We start from the raw sequence: 20,692 nt of genomic DNA, 5'->3' as shown, positions 1-20,692 counted from the left end.
GAAATATAGGCTTGTTTTCAATAGTGTGTTAGATGTATAGCTGAAAAGTGTACTTGAATTTATTTTTAAAAAACAATTTTTTGTTGCAAATGGAACAGTAATCTACCCAAAGAATCAAGAAATCTACCATTATTATTAAAACTCTGCTTAATAATTTTCTCCATTGAGACCAAGGTGGCTACTGACTTGGAGAAGCTCAGAGAGGCAGGAAGATTGGTAAATAAAGCCTTTGGAAACCAAACTGGGTATATCACTCCTAAGGTAGTAGTTACTTCTCTACCACTAGTGTCAATCCAGAAACCTCAAACAGAGGTAGTTTCCATGGTCTCCTCCATTAATTGCTCTAGGTGACAATACAGATCCTCAAAAATAGTTTAGAACTGGTGACATGCTTTGTTCATCTGAGCAAAATGCTCCATGTGCTCTTGAAATGGAAATGGAAGTCACAGAATCATTTATAGTAATGGGTTGTTTGCTCTGGAGAAACATCCATCCAGGACAGGGCAAAATGTTGTGTTCCTCAACTGACTGAAAGCAGTGACTGTAGCTGTACTAAGTTTGATGTATATGCAAGTGGAAAATTCCCAAAGAAGTGTGTATGATCACATTTGATTTTAAAAACGAGAACCTTAAAAACTAAGAAATGGTTAAAAAGGAAATTGAAAGGCAAAGCCAAGAGTGTCAGTGTGCTCTAGCGTGCTTGCTTACTCAGCTACTCATCGCTACGATAAGAACAGCTGAGCTAAAATGTGTAATATGGGATAGAAAAGGAACACTAAGGGAAGTTTTGCTTAAGTGAAGAGGCCCAAGAAGAAACTTACATGCATTCATACATATATACACCTCCCCCAAAAGACAGAAAATTTGTCTCCTGATTGTGTGTCAGTACATTGCACTTCTAGTTGGTGGGATGTGAGCAATAGTATGTTGGCTTGCATGATAGTTCTAGAATAGAATAGGAGGAGTGTGAATATGCTTGTGTTAACACTAGTCTTTGGTTATGCTTGTGTCACACTGTGCCTGAACAGTGCTTGCTTTTAGCAGGGAATGCTCTATATGACAGGGAACCATCAAGACTGGCGATCTAGTTAGTGTACACCTCTATCTTACTAGAAATGTGATGTTAAAGGCATGATTGGCAACAAAAGTGGACTGCAAGAAGATCCAACCAGTCCATCCTCCAGGAAATAAAGCCAGACTGCTCACTTGAGGGAATGATATTAAAGGCAAAACTGAAATACTTTGGCCACATAATGAGAAGACAGGACACCCTGGAGAAGATGCTGATGCTAGGGAGAGTGGAAGGCAAAAGGAAGAGGGGCCGACCAAGGGCAAGGTGGATGGATGATATTCTAGAGGTGACGGACCCGTCCCTGGGGGAGCTGGGGGTGTTGACGACCGACAGGAAGCTCTGGCGTGGGCTGGTCCATGAAGTCACGAAGAGTCGGAAGCGACTAAACGAATAAACAACAACAACAAATTAAATATTAAATTACCAAGCACATAGCAGGGCAAATCTGGCCAAGGAAGAATTCTGCAGAAGTCAGTCCTATCTGACTGAAGGAACAGTGGCTTAGGTGATTGTGTAGGCACTGCTTGACAAAGGTCCTCAATCTTTCTTGGACAATTCTAGAGGCCATGGATTAAGAGGAGAGCTTCTATTACTGGATTGGTGACAGAGTGAAAGCAGACAGTAGGAGTGAATAGTCAGTTCTTGTGTTGGAGAGGTGTAAACAGTGAGACTCATTAAGCATCTGTGTTGGAACTATGGTGTTTTAACTTATCGGTTGTCTGGAGTTAGAAGTTGGCTAGTTTTGTAAATGTCACCAAATTGGGACAGCAAAACACCCTGACAGGAACCTTCCAAATTAGAATGGGAAATACACATTAAAACAGCAAATAAGGAAGAGCAGATGGAGTCCCATTTTACTTTTGAAACACTTTTTGGAGTGAAGGGATTTGAATTGAGGAAGTTTGTGTTGTTGGTGGAGTAATGAAAATATTGACTTAATATGCAGCCTCTGTGAAGAAATACCTGCTCCCTCTTGACATGTATTATGGAGTAACATTTGTGGTTTTGTTCGCTACAACACAGAATATTTTAGAGGTTAAGGGTTGTTGTTTTTTTTGGCTTAGAAATAAAGTGAATAAGGGAGCATGGTTGAATTGTATAAAATTGAGCATGGGGTGAAGAAAGTAAAGAATGGAAAATGGTCTCCTGTTCCACAATGAAAGAGAGGACCACTAGGTCATCTTGGGAAACTGACAATATGTTTAAGGAAGAGACGAAATAATGTAAAGTACCAACCTGGATAGTTTTGGAAAGGTATTAGGTGGAGGATAAACTCACACAGACACCCCAGGATTAATTGATTCTATCCCAGAAAAATGATCTGTATTACTAGCATGCAAAATTTTGCAACTGTGTAGGTGACCTTAGGTTTTTTTATCTGCTAAGAGATAGTTTCTTCAGCAAAGGATCGTTACCTTGTTGTGGTGCTGGAGCTTGAGCACCTCAATGATGCCATAAGCTAAACCATGAAGGGCCACCCAAGACGGGAAGGTCATGACAGAGAGGTCAGACTAAATGCGATCCCTGGGGAAGGTAATGGCAACCCACCCCAGTATTCTTGCCGTGAAAACTCAATGGATCAGTACAACCATAGATATGTCGGTATACCGTCGGAAGATGAGACCCCCAGGTCGGAAGATGGTCAAAATGCTACTGGGGAGGAACAGAGGATGAGTTCAACTAGCCCCAGACGTGATGACGCAGCTAGCTCAAAGCCGAAAGGATGGCTAGCGGCCGACGGTGCTGGTGGTGAACGGCGAATCCGATGTTCTAAGGATCAACACGCCATTGGAACCTGGAATGTAAGATCTATGAGCCAGGGCAAATTGGATGTGGTTATTGGTGAGATGTCAAGATTAAAGATAGACATTTTGGGCATCAGTGAACTGAAATGGACTGGAATGGGCCACTTCACATCAAATGACCACCAGATCTTCTACTGTGGACAAGAGGACCTCAGAAGAAATGGAGTAGCCTTCATAATGAATAGTAAAGTGGCTAAAGCAGTGCTTGGATACAATCCAAAAAACGATAGAATGATCTCAATTCGAATTCAGGGCAAGCCATCTAACATCACAGTGATCCAAATATACGCCCCAACCACAGACGCTGAAGAAGCTGAAGTAGAGCAGTTCTATGAGGATCTGCAGCACCTACTGGACAACACGCCTAAAAGAGATGTTATTTTCATCACAGGAGACTGGAATGCTAAGGTGGGCAGTCAAATGACACCTGGAATTACAGGTAAGCATGGCCTGGGAGAACAAAACCAAGCAGGACATAGGCTGATAGAATTTTGCCAAGACAACTCACTCTGCATAACAAACACTCTCTTCCAACAACCTAAGAGACGGCTTTATACATGGACTTCACCAGATGGACAACACCGAAATCAGATTGACTACATCCTTTGCAGCCAAAGGTGGCGGACATCTGTACAGTCGGTAAAAACAAGGCCTGGAGCTGACTGTAGTTCAGATCACGAACTTTTTCTTGCACAATTTAGGATCAGACTAAAGAGATTAGGGAAGACCCACAGATCAGCTAGATATGAGCTCACTAATATTCCTAAGGAATATGCAGTGGAGGTGAAGAATCGATTTAAGGGACTGGACTTAGTAGATAGGGTCCCGGAAGAACTCTGGACAGAAGTTGGCAGCATTGTTCAGGAGGCGGCAACAAAATACATCCCAAAGAAAGAGAAAACCAAGAAGGCAAAATGGCTGTCTGCTGAGACACTAGAAGTAGCCCAAGAAAGAAGGAAAGCAAAAGGCAACAGTGATAGGGGGAGGTATGCCGAATTAAATACAAAATTCCAGAGGTTAGCCAGAAGAGATAAGGAATTATTTTTAAACAAGCAATGTGCGGAAGTGGAAGAAGACAATAGAATAGGAAGGACAAGAGACCTCTTCCAGAAAATTAGAAACATCAGAGGTAAATTCCAGGCCAAAATGGGTATGATCAAAAACAAAGATGGCAAGGACCTAACAGAAGAAGAAGAGATCAAGAAAAGGTGGCAAGAATATACAGAAGACCTGTATAGGAAGGATAACAATATCGGGGATAGCTTTGACGGTGTGGTCAGTGAGCTAGAGCCAGACATCCTGAAGAGTGAGGTTGAATGGGCCTTAAGAAGCATTGCTAATAACAAGGCAGCAGGAGACGACGGCATCCCAGCTGAACTGTTCAAAATCTTGTGAGATGATGCTGTCACGGTAATGCATGCTATATGCCAGCAAATTTGGAAAACACAAGAATGGCCATCAGATTGGAAAAAATCAACTTATATCCCCATACCCAAAAAGGGAAACACTAAATGTTCAAACTATCGAACAGTGGCACTCATCTCACATGCCAGTAAGGTAATGCTCAAGATCCTGCAAGGTAGACTTCAGCAATTCATGGAGCGAGAATTGCCAGATGCACAAGCTGGGTTTAGAAAAGGCAGAGGAACTAGGGACCAAATTGCCAATATCCAATGGATAATGGAAAAGACCAGGGAGTTTCAGAAAAACATCTATTTCTGTTTTATTGACTATTCTAAAGCCTTTGACTGTGTGGACCATAACAAACTGTGGCAAGTTCTTAGTGGTATGGGGATACCAAGTCATCTTTTATGCCTCCTGAAGAATCTGTATAACGACCAAGTAGCAACAGTAAGAACAGACCACGGAACAACGGACTGGTTTAAGATTGGGAAAGGAGTACGGCAGGGCTGTATACTCTCACCCTACCTATTCAACTTGTACGCAGAACACATCATGCGACATGCTGGGCTTGAGGAATCCAAGGCTGGAGTTAAAATCACTGGAAGAAACATTAACTATCTCAGATATGCCGATGATACCACTTTGATGGCTGAAAGTGAAGAGGAACTGAGGAGCCTTATGATGAAGGTGAAAGAAGAAAGTGCAAAAGCTGGCTTGCAACTAAACCTCAAAAAAACCAAGATTATGGCAACCAGCTTGATCGATAACTGGCAAATAGAGGGAGAAAATGTAGAAGCAGTGAAAGACTTTGTATTTCTAGGTGCGAAGATTACTGCAGATGCTGACTGCAGTCAGGAAATCAGAAGATGTTTAATCCTTGGAAGAAGAGCAATGACCAATCTCGATAAAATAGTTAAGAGCAGAGACATCACACTGACAACCAAGGTCCGCATAGTTAAAGCAATGGTGTTCCCCGTAGCAACATATGGCTGCGAGAGCTGGACCATAAGGAAGGCTGAGCGAAGGAAGATCGATGCTTTTGAACTGTGGTGTTGGAGGAAAATCCTGAGAGTGCCTTGGACTGCAAGAAGATCAAACCAGTCCATCCTCCAGGAAATAAAGCCAGACTGCTCACTTGAGGGAATGATATTAAAGGCCAAACTGAAATACTTTGGCCACATAATGAGAAGACAGAACACCCTGGAGAAGGTGCTGATCCTAGGGAGAGTGGAAGGCAAAAGGAAGAGGGGCCGACCAAGGGCAAGGTGGATGGATGATATTCAAGAGGTGACCGACCCGTCCCTGGGGATGCTGGGGGTGTTGATGACCGACAGGAAGCTCTGGCGTGGGCTGGTCCATGAAGTCACGAAGAGTCGGAAGCGACTAAACGAATAAACAACAACAAAAATTTATCAATAGTAAAACTTTTCTTCTGATGATCAAATCTGGAAGGGGCTGGTGGTTGGCTGGCTGGCTGGCTGGCGTCTTCATGTTCCTTGTTTGGTTTCAGAGATGGGATACCAAAGTGTCAGTGTGACCTCTACTTCGGACAGGAGAGACAAGAAGAAGTTTTCAGTGCCCTGAGAGCTTTCCCAGCAAGAGGCAGCAATAGCTGTCTCTGAATAGGCTCACCCAGTTGCCCCATTTGCTTCTCTGATGCTGTCTGTGTATATATAATCTAGAGAAATTCCTGGGGCAAAGAAAGAAAGAACCTGGTTCAGGATATGGGCAATTGAAGTTCCCTGTATCTGATGGTCATTGGGTTGGTGGCTAAGCAGTAGAGAGATGGCCAGGTTGGGAGTTTGTTGTTAGCCATCTGTTGAATAGGCATTAATTAGGTGCTCAATTAATAGTAGCCACTGTTAGCCCCAACATGCAAAGGACAGAGAGCTTACTAAAATAGCTTTTGATAAGTTCCTTCAATGTCACTCTAAAAGTCCTGTGATTGGAGATGATGGGTGAAGCCATTCTGTCACCAGAAGCTGTGACCATCAATCAGAAAACAGCTCCTTTCTCCTGGGAGCTGAAAAAATATATTGACTTTAGGACTAAAAGGACTTTCTGGGGTGGCTTCAAGGCCTTGGAGCCAGCCTGTTTTACTTCAGGCCAGTTTAGCCTTGAACTGCCCTGTTTCTAAAGGTGGTCTGTATTTCTCTGGAGTGGAGATAGTGGCCTTGGGTTTGGGTTTCATCTGAGCAATACTAGCCAACCTCAGAGGCTCTTGGGTAGTTTGTTTTCAGGGTGTGTGTGTGTGTGTGTGACCGTGGAAGATGTTTGTTGTCCATTTGCTAGCAACAAGCCTTTACTTAAGGGAAACCAAAATCCAGTGTTTTTATGAATAAGCGGAGAAGAATTGGTACTTCCTACTCAAAGTTAATTATCTTTGGACGAAATGCCCCACTGAAACCTTACCAATAGGCTAATTATAATGTTTAGTTGCATAAAAACTTTGGGAGGTGTCTGTATCTGTAACAAATTATTTTTCAAATTTGAGTCTTAAGTTTCTAAATTACTCTTCTCAGCGTATGTGGCTTCTAACGGTCTGTCTCGGCACACTAGAGACCTTGTAAAAGTATTCACAGGAATCAGTTGCCAGGTGGCTTCTGATACAAAGTGTGATTCTCCCTAGTGTGTGTGCATGTGTGCATGTGTGTGTGCAAGAAGATTTTAAAAGAAGTGGGCCTTTCACGTGGCTCTTTGGTCCCCTTGAAGCAATGAACCTGTGGGCTGTTTCTGGAGTGGCTTCTGGAACTTTTTCATCAAGAAACCAACAAAAATAAAGCACTATTTACAATAATACATACATGGCATAAAGAGACCCATATGAGCACTTTATGGAACCCAAGGTCCATTGTTGGTGGATATTGACAGCAGTGGTAGAAAAGCTTGCAACATTAGATGTAACATAAAATTCATCAGACTGACCTGGGGCATATAATAATAAAGTTGAAATGAATCTCCTTCAGTTGTCATGATAAAGGGAATACTGTGGGAGCGTGCGAAGGATGGATTCAATGGGGCCGAATGCACACCAGGTGTCATGTCAAGAAGCTGCATTGAGGGGGGTAGATGTCTTGTTTATTGGGGTGATAATCCAATTGGACATCCTATTTCCCTCCAGATGTAAGCTGGATTGATCACTGGACCTATCTAAAATAGTAGATTTTTCTCCTAATAAGTAGGAATAGTCCCAGAATTAGATCAAGAATCCCTTGGGATTGGCTGGCTCCTACAAATATAATACCAAGAATGATTAAATATGAGAAATTATTCACGTTTTCGATCATTTTATAGAATGAAAATACACTCTGATCTCAAGTTCTTGAAGTAACAGTATTCTCATTTTTAAAATATCTAAACATTCCCAGTATTTTCTTTTTAGTAAGGAATATATAGCATATTTTAAGGCATTGCAGTCTAGAGCTGTTATTTATGTCCATTTATTTTGCTGCTAAAACTGCCCTTTTTCCCCCTCCACTTTTACATAATTGGCCGTTATTTCAGGCATCCAGACTATAGTAGGGGTATTACGAAAGCCAACCTTTATGGAAACTTGAAATAATTGAGTTGTAACTACACAATGACCCATTAAAACGCTTGTGTTTTTGAAGCTAAGTTTTCTAAATGCTATAAACATAATGTTCATAAGATTTCTTAGAAAGTAAAAATATTACTAGAAATAGCAGGTAGCTTTTTAGAATGTTTACTCTCAAACAAGTTTGAGATGTACGATCTCAAAGTAAATTCTACAAGTTTGAGAATATCCTATGGCTTGTTTTAACCCTCTTCTGCTTGCAGCTGATAGGCAAATATGCAGAAGGAACATTTAATGTTTTCTTCGAGATAAGGAGTGTTTCAAATATATTGGAAATTATGACCTCTTCTTGAAGATACATAATGTATTTTGAAATTGGATCTGCTTAGTCTGGAAAAATATAGTCAACTGGAAAGTTGTTTAGGAGCAGGATATGCCTTGGATGCCATGCAAAAAAGTGTGCGGTAAGTTGAACAAAGTATGATTCTAACCTCTTTCTCACTGTCTGAGACGACGTGCTTTCTCAAGAAGAGAAAGAGCACCAGGAAGAACAAAAAACTTTGGGTTGGGACTGTAAAAGATATGAGTTGCCTTTTCCTCATTTCAGCACAAAACAGAGAACCAAACCCAACAGGAGGTCTTAAATATTCCCATCTGGATAGGATCTTGGGAATACATTCTTTTCCTCTTTAAAAGAAAAAAAGTAAAGTCTCCTTCGAGTTCAGCTTGCCTCTTGGTGTCTACATGGACACATCCATGTAGTTTTCTTGGCAGGTATTCAGAAATGGTTTGCCACTGATTTCTTCTATGATGTTTTTAGACTTTCTGTTTTAGCCTCCAGCTTTGGGATTCCATAGAGGTATCCAGTTAAAGTTTAATGCGTTGCATTAAATCTAGTGGATTCCTTTAAGTAATACCATTTTTTAATGCTTGTTCAGAAGCTTGAAAAAAGGCTCCTGCAGTGACTAGCAGAAAGGAAATGCATTTGCATGAAGTCTGAAGCACTTCTTCCCTGTCGCTTGCAAAGCTCTACCAATCTGGCCTGACCCTGCTGAACTTCCCAGCTCAGACAAAGGTCATGCAGTTGCTAAGGATGTAGGAATGTAGGATGCTTGCTCAGTGGCAGGCAGGATTTTATGACCCTCTTCTTCTTCTGTACGTTATAAGCCTGGAGCATGTCAACCATCTGAAAATGCCAGTTATGTTTTCTTGGTTCCTTAAAGTTCTTTGAGTTGAACTAAGAAGATAAAATTTTCCACAACCAAGAAACTGGTGGTAAAAACAATAGAAAGTGAGCATGTCAGTTCTTTTGTGATGATTGTTCTAAGACAGTACCTTCCAACTGACAAATATACCTATTCCTCGGTTCCAAATATAACTTGTTGGTATAACTATTAGTAATTCTCTCTGAATGAGTCATTAATAAGAACATAGTATGGCTGTTGGAGGATGGTGAGAAAGACTCATTATGTAAAGCAATGTTACAGGTTTTCTGGAATTTCTGAATACCAAACTTCCCCAGGCCCTAAGCCAAGATCTGATTTGAGGTGCTTGCTTAATTTACTTCCCTAGTAAACAAAACTAACAAAATATGCTATGTATCACAACATGTGGGACTGTTTGGTTTAAAGAAAAGCATGGATAAAGAGGAGATGTAAAAGAGGAATGCAAACATGGATAGAATTATTTTACATTATTCCTTGTTCAGCATTAGATCTTAGGGTCATCAAAACCAGTTGAATGATGAGAGGCTCAGAACAAAGAGAAATACTGTTTCACACAACACATTAACTCATGGGTTGTGCTACGACAGTATGCCAAACTTGCCACCAACTTGGTCTCAAAAAAGAAGGTTGACAGATTCGTAGAGAATAGGATGTATTTTTATAATAGCCATGTGTGAGAGCTGAAGGAGAAAGTGGTTCAGAATCTAGAAGAGCTGCACACCAACAATCATGAACCAGCTCTTTTGTCTAATATTGATTCTAATAAAATGCAATAGAGCATCAAGGGAAGAGAAAAAAAAAATATGTAAAAGAACTGGAACCTCTAAATTAAGTCTGGAAATAATTCCCACACTGAACTTGTGCTTGAGTCAATGTTTGTCTGCATTTCTAAACTTTTATTTGGCACTTGACTCTATTTAACTGATCATGAGCTTCCAGTTAAAAGTAGAAGAGATCTTGGAAACATGAACTTTGGCAACCTGCAGGATCAGAGGTAGAATGTTTCTGAAAAATAAGAGCTGGAGAAGACCATTTAAGATAAATTTGATAAATAAATATTTTAGCTTCATGTCCTACTGACATTGTTTTCCATTGTGGGAAATTGGGAATTAGAGAACCCAGTAGCTTGAAGTATCTTGAGTTGTTTTTATAGTTATCCCTCTACCCTGCCAAAGCTTAAATTAAATTAAATTAAATTGAGATGCTTGGTTGCAAGACAGAAAGCAAAACCCCAGCAACATCTTTGTTTTGTATATTTGTGTAAAGAGTTGCTATATGTAATGCATACTCAGTCTTGAATGCGAGAAGAAAAGGAAATATGATAACTAATATTATTTTTTAAAAATATTAAAAGATGGAACATCTCTGGGAATTCCATCGGATCTCCCGGCATAGAATTGATGGCAGCATCACATAGAAGTCCAACTGAACTCATGACATTGGGGATATATCGCCAACTTTCCTTCCTACATAATCACACACACATATATAAGCAAGATAATTAAAGAAGAAATTTCCTTTTCATCAGCTGCTCTGGCAAAACTGAAGGGATCTCTCCTGCTGGATTCAAGATAATAGTCTTTGCAGCCACTGCTTTATGAGTACAACCGAGCAGGAAGGGAGGATCAAGAGATATATATGAGCATACACATACACAGTTCTGTAGGGAGGGCATTTGCGGAGGCCATTCGATGGTTCAGGAGCTCTTTGAGAAAGAGGACTCTTTTGTGAGAAATTGACTCCAAATGAGGATAACCCAAAAATGATCCAACCTTGTGCCCATCTGGCAAAAATAGGCCTGAAGGACATCAGGTGCAAAAGAAAGGGAACTCTCTGGATTCAGACCTAGATTGCAAATTCCAAAGGTCAGGATCCAGATCGTAGGAGGATATTTTGATCTCTAAATCAACATTGTATTGGTATTCAATAATATCAACATTTCAGCTTTCCCAAGGACCTTGGGCACTTTTGGTCTCTCCAGCCTTAGTAGTCTTCTGTGTTGACTGAGTTAGTGAGCCTGGCAACAGTTGTTAGATGCACAAAAACAGGGCTCACTCTTGTTTAATTTCATTCATTCACTTCTGTAAGAAATCTTGGCTTCTCATCGATGGGACGAAATATACAGATCATGTAGCTCTGTAAAGGAAGTGTGTTTGTTTGTTTGTTTATTTATTAAATTTCTGTGCCGCCCATCTCGTGCATGACGACTCTGGGCAGCTTACAAAGAATAAGAATAAATATAAAACACATAAATACCAATAAAATACTGGATAAATATACATACTGTATAAAACATAAAACATACATATACAATATAAAATATGTAATATATAAAATTCAAGATGGGCAAAGATCTTATCCAGACATCCTCATGGGACCAACCACCCCCATGAATAACTGGCCCATCCCAGGTCGGGTGGCACAACCATGTTTTTACTTCCTTTGGAAAGGCTGGAGAGTGGGGGCCTGTCTTACCCCAGAGGGTAGCTTGTTCCACAGGGTGGGTGCTACGGCAGAGAAGGCCCTCTTCCTGGACCCTGCCAGTCAGCAATCGCTCATGGACAGGGTGCGCAACATGCCCTCTCTGCCTGACCGGGTGGGATGGGTCGATGTAACGGGGATGAGGCGGTCCCGCAGGTAACCTGGCCATGTAGGGCTTTAAAGGTGATGACCAACACCTTGAATTGGACCCGGAAGCAAACCGGCACCCAGTGCAACTCGCACCGTTCTAGGGGCTCCTAAGACTGCTCTTATTTATCAAAGTTCAATAATACGGCAAGATACGGCTATTTAAAAGTACATGGCTGTGTTATGATGGCTTGTTCTATTCCAGGATTATTGCATTAAACCCACTGAAAGCCAGATAAATATATTTTGGTTCAGTGTTAAACTTCTGCAAGGATGCAAAGCCCATCTTTTCTTGCTTTCTGAACTAAGTTATTATGCACACCCTTATAATGCACACTTGTATGCTTAACTAAAATGAAATAAAGCTATTCAGTGTTAGATTCTTCTCTTGTTGGTTAGTAATTATAAACTGAATCTGTCATATTAATGACAAAACATCATTTGTATGGGAACTACAGATATAAAAGTATATGCACTAGATGAGATGCTTTCAACTCTTTGTAATGTGATGGACATAATTTCACTAAGTTTTGATCGTCAGTAGCTGTTTCTTTGAGTTCTTATAAGCTCCTGCTTGTGATCAGTGATAGTATCTACCCATCTGGTTTTCTATTGATCTCTTGATTTCTGATTTTGATTTGATTTTGACTTGAGCCTTTGATTTTCTTAGCATCAGAGTCTTCTTCAATGGGTCTTGCTTTTGTGTTATGTATTCAAAATAGTTAAATATACCTTTATTCTTAGTGCTTGCAATAAGCAGACTGGTTTGGTTTCATCTAGTAATGAGTTATTTGTTATTCTTCTGGTCAAAGAAGAACCTACACTTAAATTGTGTTAATCCCATTTTTTAAAATACTGCTCCGGGACATCACTTTGGCTAGGCTGTGGATTCTGCTCCCTTTCTTATTATTGTGTTATGTAGCTTTGACTAGATTAGCATTAAAATCTTTCCTGTGAGGGCAACTTTTCTGGTTTGGATTGTGGCTGCTGCTCTTGCTATGATATCGAAGTGATTATTGTTGCCTCTGTAGATAATTTTGGTTAAATATGTCCTCTCTTTTGATACCTAGCCTAATGTATTGGTATGGTTAGATAGTTAGTCAAGACAAAAGGTGGATACCAATTTTAAGGAGTAAGAGATACCTTTCCTTCTTTAAAGATGGAAGATTAGTTGGAGAGAATGATCGAACTTGCATCACATGTTGTGATTTCCCTCTCTTTTAGTCCTTACAACACTGCCATCACTGCCGCCTCCAATGCAGACATATGCATTTAAACCTCCCCCTCGACCTGATTTTGGTACTTCAGGAAGAACAATCAAACTGCAAGCCAATTTCTTTGAAATGGACATTCCCAAAATGGACATTTACCATTATGAATTGGATATAAAGCCTGAGAAGTGTCCTAGGAGAGTTAACAGGTATGTCATATTTTTGCATTTCCCATAGTTTCATCCATTTCACTTTTTTTGTTTAAATAAGTGCATTTCAAGGCATGTAGTTTGGTGCAGAGCTATTTCTCACGGGGTTATTGGTGGTGGTGGCATTTTTATTTTAAACCCGAAACAATAATTCTTCCGTTACATTTGCATGTAAAAGTACCTTCTCTAAATAAGATTAGTTTCTCCAAATCTTCTTATACCATCCTAAATATTTTCTTTTTTTCCCTACCCTCTGGTTAGTGGTACTGTATTTTATATACAACTTTCAGACTTAATTGATTTTGCTGGTATGACAGTTCACATCTCACAAATTTCATCGCCTTCAGTCACTCCTGGTCTTGCTTTCTGTAGTTTACTAGCAAGCCTCTTAAATGGGGAGGTGATGTTACCAACTGCTTATTTTCCTGTCTTCACCTGCCGGCAGGGGGAAGCAGACACATTTGTCTGGTTGTATAAAAGGACTTTGGAGAAACTATGTATAACACCAGGTAAGATTTACATGCCTTCATCTGAGTTCCTATGAATGGAAAACGGATAGGTGAAGATAGGGGTAGGCTGTTGGGTTTCACTCCAGGGGTCTTTGAGATAAAAACCTTAGTGGTGGAATTGATCTGGGCTGCTGTGAATTCTGATACTTGAGTTACCCCAGTGTTGGTATGTATCTGATTGTAATGGGCTGTGAGAATAACCTTGAGAGACAGGAGGAAGAGCCGCAGTCTAGACAATGGTCTGATAAGAGAAATCGGAGTCCAGGGCAGAAATGTAATTTGAGTAAGCGTCTCAGAAGGGACCCTGCCTAGTTCTCTGGAAAGTAAAGGCAGGGGAGGGGGGAAGTGCTTTCAGACTTGCAAGATTCTGTTGCTGTAACCTTACAATAAAGGTAGTACTCTTGGTTTTCTGTCTGGGCTACCTCAAAGGGCTGACACTGATAGACATGTCTTTTTGGACAGGATGGGGCCACTCTCTTCTTTACCCTTTGTAGGTGAAGATTGCTTTTTTTTTTTTTTGCTATCTTGAGCACTATGTTAAGTGGAAAGGTGGGATATACATTCTACCAATAAAACACACACACACACATAAATCTTGCTGATTTGTAAAGACCTGGCAGAATCTGGATTTCAGTCAACCGCAGCCCAGTTTAGGTCTGAATGTTGTCTGGAATGTGGCTGTTTGTATGCCTCGGTCACCTTTTAGTATATATGACACCTGAGTTGTACCCTCATCCTCATCCTGCAATTCAGCCGGCTTTGGGACTGGCATCGGAGTTAATTTGGCTGAACATAAGACAAATTCAGGAGAGTCCTTCTGCCTCCATCATTTCTCTGTCTATCTCGTAGGTACATGCCAAGCAAAGAGTGTTTAGACTAGCCTTGAAACTCCTGCTAGTGTAACTTTTTGTAATAAATGATCTAAAAATACACTTTTAGATTTTGACCATATTTTTATATACTTAAGCCACTATTACTGATTTGGTGAGCTGTGAAAGAAGCAAGTTGCTGCTGGTAGCAGAAAGATTTATGAGAGCAGATCACAAAAGGACAGTTTTGTATTAGCTCCAAATTTGGAGTGCGGTTAAATAACCCCAAACGCAACATAATTCTTAGCTAATAATAACCCTTGCTTTATGCAAGCATTATGGTCCTGGCTTGGTAAGACATACTTAATCATTATCCCTACGCAAAGCTCTCTTTTCCTTGTTCACATCATGGTTTGTTAATTCTAGGCTTAATGTTATATGTAAACATTCAAACAAACAGTCTGTTTCAGTCCCTGTGAATTGTCCTTTTGCAGGTTGGGTCTTGTTGTATATGTTCAGAAACACCCATATTGTACAATGACCTGTGGGAATGTATTGAGGATGTGGGAGAAGCTTTTAATACTTAGCCAATTGCTACAACCTTTTAAAATGCAGTTGTGATTGTGTGACAGAGGCTACATCAGACGTTCCCAGGGAAAGATAGTAGTTTATAACATTAGTCCCTTTATGCAGTGCTTTCTCAGCTGTGACTTTGCTAGTGTACCCTATATGGGGGAATGTCCGAAGTATCCAAATGGATGAAGCTGTGAGTTTTGCGGGAGAATAATTTCTGGCTATCTTTGTTGTTCCTTAAAGAGAATATATTATCCCCTATCTGTAGGACCTTTTTGAACAGAGGATTCTAAGACTGATGTGTGGTATATTCTATAGTCTTTAGGCCATTAATTTAAAAAGGAGCTTGATATCTGCAGAGATTAGAGACAGTGCTAAACCTCTGGGTGATCTCTCCAATGGAGGTGAAAGGATCTAGGGATAAGACAGAATCCTTAGGGAGTTCTTAAGCTTCTTCTCCCTCAGCATTTGTATATCCCATGCCTTGAGATGATTATAATCAGTGTTGTCAAGTGCCGTTGAGAGTTCAACAGAATCAGCAGGGATGCTTTGTCCTATCACATTTCTGGAAAAGGTCGCCAAGGCAAATCTGAACTGAGACTGGAATAGATTCAAATAATTATAGGACTTTGCTTTCAAAAGGAAGGTGGGAAATAGGCCAGTGAAGGTTGCTTTAGCAAAAGTCTTACCATAGTGTCTTTTAGAGGTGATAGAGCACAATTCTCTTCTAAAGAAGCATTTACACCTCAAATTGGCCCAGTGTTCACCTTGTGGATGCTCATTTTACCATGTATTTGCTCAAGATGGACTTGGATGTAACAAGCAAGTGGTTGGCTTTTGGACTTGAAGCAGTGTGCCCAGGAACCTCCGGATAAGCAAAGCAAAACCCACTCTTCATAACTGGATAGGGGATCGCAGTACTGGCCTCAGACTGTTCCCATAATAGAAAATCCACCCTGGAGGAATATGAGCAATTTTATCAGCAAAGTATTTCATGTACATGTTAGAGCCAGTGTTCTTAGTATTTCTGTTGGCCTCTTTGGGTTTTGTATTTTATGCAATAATAAAATCACTTTAAAAGGGACCAAGCAATTATTCACAATACTTTTACTTTGCCTAGAGGTGACTCCTATCACCGTGGCCTGGAATTGTTTCATCATGTTGTAAAGCAAAGAAATGGTGATTTTCTTCATTGTGGCAAATCAACTGAGGACACAGATTTACACTGCATGCATGTTCCATGTTCCTTAGTTGATCCAGTCTCCTTCACATGGGTTTAAGCTATCCCCAGCCTTCAGTCCTTTCTGCCACAATCCATTTTCCAGTATGGGAGCAACAGCCCGTCCTGTGCACAGAACACCAAGAGAGTATATGGAAAGTGCTCTTAATGCCCAGATTGCTATATCCTTGTATTAATAATAAAACTGAGTAGATTTCAGTCAACTGTTTAAATGCTGCTTTGCTTTTTTTATACAAGTCTATAATTTTGATGGGTATTATTTTTTAATACTTTATCTGAATAGCAGATCCTTTGTTCATATAGTTCTCTGTTTCCAGAGAAATAGTTGAACACATGGTCCAGCATTTTAAAGGGCAGATATTTGGAGATCGCAAGCCAGTATTTGATGGGAGAAAAAATCTCTATACAGCAATGCCGCTTCCCATAGGAAGAGATAAAGTAAGTATATAATGCTAAGTTGGGCTGCTCTTTCTATTTCTGCATATATAATTTTACGGTTGGGAGAAATGTATGTGTGTTCCATATTACTTACTTGTTAAGGGGAATATTAAAGTGTGTGTGTGTGTGTGTATTTATATGTTGAGCATGTGGTATATTTCTGGAGTAGATGGGCAAGGGGAGGAAAGTTGAATGGGAGCCGAGTTTCTGTGGAGTACTGGGCAATGGACATGCTAGGAGACTGTGAGAGTGCAAATTGTGTTCTGTGGTGAGAGAGAGAGCTGGTGAACCCTTCAGAAAACCTTTAATCCTGCAGAATCGCGTGGCCTACCGTGTGATCAGAGTTTCATCTAAGCCCTGTTAATAGATAAAGAGGTTTTGGTTAAACAAACCCCTTGCCAAACAGTATGCTGGATCGTATCTTTATTGAATGCATTGAGCCAAAATTCACTGTCTGTTGGAAAAAATATGTGAAACTTTAGGATGATCGCTCTTCTCGAGCAGATGAGTCAGATGATCCAAAGAATGAAATGGCAGTCTGGTTTGAATTGGAGGGCTCCTCCCTTATTAAAAAAAAAGCACACATGTTAGTTGCTGCCTTTGGAGTCTGCTCTTCACGACATTCATTTGTGGAAATGAATCATGCCCCAAACAAAAGTGTTCTCTGTAGACCTCTGTGGATCTTTTTTCTAAGGATGGAATGGGCTGCAAACCATTGTTAAGGACTTTGTCCTCCATCAATCCATAGTTAGGCAGATCATACAACACCCTTGTTACTCTTCCCAAGAGTGATTGTCAAACAGAAGTCACTTCAAGATCAAGGCATACTACACTAGAAATCCCCAGGGTAACACAAAGATCTGCAGGCCACTCTTGCATTGTCTGATATTAGTGTTCATGAATTCACCTTGAAGAAGAGTGCTGTGCTCTTGATATGGCAAGATACCAAGGAGAACCCACACTACTCTCCAGAAAGATATTGCTACTCATTTTCACTTTGCCAAATATCATCTGGATGATCCAGCAGCCTGTTGAAATAATGTTCTGTGGGTATGTGAGAGAGAAGAGGAACTTGGGGCATTAATGAGAAGTGTTACGTTTGAGCAAAATGAAACTGCTTTTCAACAAAAGAACCTCAACCCAGCCATGAAGTATGGTGTGGAAGTGGCATGGTTTGGCGCCACTGTCATCTCAGGATCTATACAGAATCCAATCGAGTCACCGAGGGAGCAAACGATTCTGGATTATACCAGCAAATTCTACAAGAGAATATCGGGTGTATCTGTCCATTAACTGATGCTTAAAGGAATGCAGTCGGATAGCACGACAACAGAGCTGAATAGACAAGTAGATCTAGAACAGAATGGCCCAAGAGGAGGAATTCTGTGTTTTGGAAGGGCAGAATCAAAGCCTTGACCTTAATCCAGTTGAAATGTTGGGGCATGACCTGACGTGAGATGTTTAGCCCCAAAATACCAGTGATAGCAATTCCATAAAGAGGAAAGGGCCATATTACTTCTGGATCAGTTGATCAACAGGCACAAGAAATGTTTGGCTGAGATCACTGCTGCCAGAGAAGGTGCCACCTGTTTCTAAATCTAAGATCTCACATACTTTTTCCAGCAAAGACAGTCCATGTTAGCTCAGTGTGTTCCATAAAGACATGACACAGTACACTGTTTGCAGTGTTGTTTATTTAACAGGAATCTCTTTATGTATTAATAGGTGAAGCTCCAATCACATTATAGGTTGCAGTACTGCTTGTTCTAAAGGGTCCGTAAGCTTTTCCTCAACCCTGTGTGTGGCCGCTTTCAATTCTAGGATTCTGTGAAGGTTGGACATTGGCAGGGTTAAGATAAGCAAGAATGGGAACCACTGGTAAGAATGTCTTTAGTTTGATGTCCCACCATATGTGTTAAAATGGAAGCAGTGTAAAGCAGTCTTCCTTGAATTGATTTTCTCCATCTGATTGGCCATTGCTGATAAGAGAATTTGCAGAGTGTGCCAGGCTGGGGAACCCTATGAAGGCCTTTCTGAGAAATAATCTAGAGGTTTGGAAGCCATCAGGAAAAGTAAGTCATCCAAAATCATTATCCAACGTTGCGTGACACCTTGTCATAAATTAAGTGGATGAAAGACTGGAGAAACCCTTTTTTTCAGTTGTGGCATCCTAACTCTGATTCCTTTCTCCAGACAGCCTTGCATTTCACCGCTCTGAACACTTTTGTCTTCTGCTTTTTAGTTTCTTGGACATTCATCTGGCTTGTATCACTCTCTGTTGCTCCTTTTTCATTTTTCACTCAACGATGCTGTCACAGCAAGATAACTTTTATTATATCTTTTAAAAAAGGTTTTAGTTCTTTGCAGGAGAATTCACTTTCATTCCCCCGCCCCATTCTTCCAGTGCGTGTGTTTAAACGGAAAGAATCATCTTGTACTGCTTTCCAAATGTTGCAGGTGGAATTGGAGGTCACATTACCAGGAGAAGGGAAGGACAGAATATTCAAGGTGGCCATCAAGTGGATGTCAGTTGTGAGTCTGCAGGCATTGCACGATGCTCTCTCTGGTCGTCTTCCAAGTGTTCCTTTCGAAACCATTCAGGCTCTTGATGTTGTGATGAGGCATCTGCCTTCTATGAGGTGAGATACGGGTTCCCACACTAATGTCTGGAAGCAGTCATTTGCTGAGAAGGTGCTTCTTGTTGCCTGTCAAACTCCCTGTCCTCCCTAATTTTCTTGTTTAAAAGTATTTAATTAAAAAAGAGAGAGAGAAGCAAGCATGTTGAAAAAGAGGGCATTAGCCTCAAGCAGAACTTGCTTGCAAAGGCAATTTTAGAAAATAAAGTGGTGGATGGCTGCATTCCAACATGTGTTGGCCTTCTGATAAAGGGTATTTCAAACTGTGTTTTATGGAACCATAGGATTCCACAGGAATTTAATGGGATGCCGTGAGAGATTTGCGGGGAGGGAGTCCATTTGAATGCAGCCAGTTTTTGAACACTAAAGCGTTGCCTCTTGATCAGGGTTCTGGAGTAGAGAGGGAGAGATTTTTTAAAATTAACACGTACCATGGTCTGAAAGAGTTTGAAAACCTTTTTCCTCATGTGTGGTTGATTTGCGGCTGGCCACATCCATCCTGGCAACTAATTTGTGAGAGTGCCCATAACATACTTTCAAAATTCCAAATGTGCAACTAACTTCAAAAAAGTGGGGTGTCACCGAGTTAAGGGAACTCTCCCACATAGGTCTTGAGGGAACTTTTGGTTTTGAGTTAAATGCCTTAAAAATCTAACCTTTATTTATAAAAGCAATTTTCTGCTCCTATCGCTTGAAGGAACACATTTAGACAAAATTTGGTGATAACTGTTGTGAGAAAGAACCTGATGTGGGCTCTAACGAATACAGGGAACTCCTGAGTTCCTATTTGAACTTCTGAATTCGTCTGAGTGGAGCAGTCAGATTGGCTTGCAAGCTCTTACACATTTGGAAGCTACTTGTCCACTGAATAACTTCCATTTTGGTTCCTGTTCTTCTCTCACCTCTGTCTTTCACGCATGGTCCTATCTTCAATAACCCTCCGTGTTTCCTCCTGCAATTATGGCATCTCTTAAGGTTACAGATAACATTAGTTTGTGTTTGGAAGAGGGTTATGAGATTTTGATGCGATTGTACAGTCTTTTCTAGATCCTGGCCAATATGGTTCTGAGTTGTGGTATAATACAGTTGAGAATCAGGAGGAAAAACAGCATTCCCTGATCTTTTTGTGATTACATTTATATATTTCTAATTACAGATATACTCCAGTGGGCCGATCCTTTTTTACTGCATCGGAAGGATGTTCTAATCCTTTGGGAGGCGGCAGAGAAGTTTGGTTTGGATTCCATCAGTCAGTCAGGCCTTCACTGTGGAAAATGATGCTGAACATTGATGGTATGTTTCAAGTTATTTCTTTACCTGTATTTGTGTTACCTTGTTTTAATCACCTGGAAGAGCACAACTGAATTAGACCTGAAGGATATCCAAGGGTCTATAAA

At 40.6% G+C, this 20,692-nt stretch overlaps 1 protein-coding gene across 1 annotated transcript in view; it reads left to right on the top strand.

The window, feature by feature from the left end:
• The window catches only part of AGO2 (argonaute RISC catalytic component 2), a 57,151-nt gene that overhangs the window by 6,005 nt on the left and 30,454 nt on the right, over positions 1 to 20,692 (top strand). Inside the window, exons 2-5 of the mRNA XM_063299707.1 lie at positions 12,895 to 13,090; positions 16,539 to 16,659; positions 19,117 to 19,298; positions 20,452 to 20,588. Of these exons, the coding sequence (XP_063155777.1) occupies positions 12,895 to 13,090; positions 16,539 to 16,659; positions 19,117 to 19,298; positions 20,452 to 20,588 (636 nt within the window). The remainder of the gene's footprint in view (positions 1 to 12,894; positions 13,091 to 16,538; positions 16,660 to 19,116; positions 19,299 to 20,451; positions 20,589 to 20,692) is intronic.

This window comes from Candoia aspera, chromosome 3, assembly GCF_035149785.1.
Source record: "Candoia aspera isolate rCanAsp1 chromosome 3, rCanAsp1.hap2, whole genome shotgun sequence".
Lineage (NCBI taxonomy): Eukaryota > Metazoa > Chordata > Lepidosauria > Squamata > Boidae > Candoia > Candoia aspera.
The sequence above is the reverse complement of the archived record's forward strand: the minus strand, read 5'-3'. Positions and strand labels throughout refer to the sequence as shown.